The sequence below is a fragment of the Aplysia californica genome, unplaced genomic scaffold (genome assembly GCF_000002075.1).
Source record: "Aplysia californica isolate F4 #8 unplaced genomic scaffold, AplCal3.0 scaffold00413, whole genome shotgun sequence".
NCBI classification, from domain to species: domain Eukaryota; kingdom Metazoa; phylum Mollusca; class Gastropoda; order Aplysiida; family Aplysiidae; genus Aplysia; species Aplysia californica.
In genome coordinates, this window is record NW_004797683.1 from 500720 (window position 1) to 502881 (window position 2162).

The 2162-nt window shown below is 41.1% G+C and overlaps 1 protein-coding gene across 1 annotated transcript in view; it reads right to left on the reverse strand.

Moving 5' to 3' along the window:
- The window catches only part of LOC101849947 (S-antigen protein), a gene marked incomplete at its 3' end in the record, with an annotated part of 13391 nt that extends 11919 nt beyond the window's left edge, over positions 1–1472 (reverse strand). The window contains 1 exon segment of the mRNA XM_013085851.2: positions 1375–1472. Coding sequence (XP_012941305.1) covers positions 1375–1389 — 15 coding nt within the window.
- Positions 1473–2162: the final 690 nt, after the last annotated feature.

Here is a 2162-nt window from a genome sequence, read left to right on the forward strand (position 1 = left end):
AACAACCTTTGCGTTAGTGCGTCCCATGAAACACCCCCGCTGCGGGGACCAAAAATCGGCAGAACAAAACGCGCTCGGTGGGCATTGCTAAACCCCTGTCGAAGTTGCCCCAAGTGAGGGTATGCTACAAATTGTGATTGGTTAAAAATTCGGAAATTGAATTCGGAATGCAAAAAAGAGTAGGCCTAGGGCTAAAAAACTAAACTAAAGGGCGCTTTTTCGGTAGTTCCCACCTCGCAATTGTTTCTCCAGTTTTGGCCTCAAGAGTAGGGGGTTTCACTAGTTTCAGGGGGGGAAGCCCCCCTGACCTAACAAAAATAAGGTGGGGGTTTTCAAATTTTAACATAATTTGATGTTTTGCAGTTGTTAGGTTTGATGTCTTAGCTCGCCGCGCATCAAACGTATAGATCTCAATGTAGACCTAGGCTCAAATAAGAATAGGCCACCTCTATTCTCACCCGGAGTGAGAATATTCTCACCCGGAGTGAGAATAGTGCAGGCGAGTCTTGTGGCTATTCTCACCCAGTGCGCGTTCACCAAATTTTGCGTTCACCCTAAACCACAGAATTCTACACTGTGATAACAGAAAAATTGTAGAATTCTGTGCCGTGAACAAACGTTCCATTACAACTGTAGCCTACTAAAAGCGTACAATTTTGTCTGTGGGCAGTGGAGAGAGAGAGAGAAAGAGAGAGAGGAGTAGCGCGAGAATTTCCGGGCAAAACAAAATGGCGACCCGCGTAGTTCGGCTCGATTCGAAAAGTTAAATAGCCATAGCATCTTTGTAGACAACCAAATGAATTTACTTTTGTGTTTTAACATCATTTTTTAACTTTGTTTTGGTCAATTTGATCGTCTACACCGATAGACAGTATTCAGAAAGAGACAGAGAGAGAGAAGAGGGGAGGAGTTGATCTTGTGAGAACTTCCGGGCGGGTGAGAATAGCCACTTTCATAAAAGAATAAGGGGGGTGGAAACTACAAAAAAAAAGTACCAACTAAACTTCTAAAGAACATAATAATCGAGAAGTAGAATGGCTGCTAGACACAACGATACCAAGATAGTCTGTGTTCTTTCATAAAGGCGGGAGCAGTATCAGTTACTTTTGCAGCACTACACAAACCTGTCAAAGTTGCCCCAACCTACACTATCCGCTTGTCACTGTGACTGCTACACCTGTGCCTGTGCTGTCGTAATAAAAATTATCGATAATGGGAGACGACCATCTCAAGTGCGGGTTTTAACAATATATGGCTCTACAATAACATCAATAGATGATAACACTGAGGCATAACAATCTGGTGAAATATACCAGGCAGCAATAATCAAACTGGTCGCGGTCCAGACTCACAAAACAAAATTTGAACAGATACCTTTTTCCGAGCCATGTTCACTCTCTTATTACACTCGCATGCGGATTTGTTTACAGTTTTTCAGCCTGAAGTGTGGAAGAACAGAAATGCCAGTGTGAAAGGTCTGCTCATTTGAACCTGGCTACATAAAAATCGTAGCAGGAGAAGGTTGCGATTAAAATACGGCGGAAAAATAAAATATTTATTTAATAATTATTATATTATTTTATAATTGCCCAAACAAAGACGCACTTTTGTACTGACTTTATTACATGTACATTGTATCATCCCGAAGTTTCTTTGGTGTCTGGCATTGTCAGACGATGAGTAGTGTCGTAGGGATGGAGGAAGAGGAGTAGATTGTATTTGATTCATATTTTTTTTACACATGTCAACCAGAGACTAGCTTATAAATTATAGGCAAGATTATAGGTTTTACCAGAGAGTATTTTAGTTCTAAACTCCTTGGTTACACCTAACACACAAAAGGCCAACCGTTTTCTTTTAAAACCACAGAATTCTACTCTTACATTGAAAACTTAAGTTTGCCAAAGACAATAGCATGTAATGTAGTCTAGGCTTCCTCAGTCTGAGGAAGCCTAGATTGTAGTACGTACCTCTTCGAGCTTTGTCAAATTAGCCTACATATCTTTATAATGCACAGAAAGACGGAGACAATCTGAGAGAGAGAGAGAGAGAGAGAGAGAGAGAGAGAGAGAGAGAGAGAGAGAGAGAGAGAGAGACAGAGAGAGAGAGAAAGAGAGAGAGAAAAAGAAACACGCAATACTGGGCTAACTTGGATTTGAACT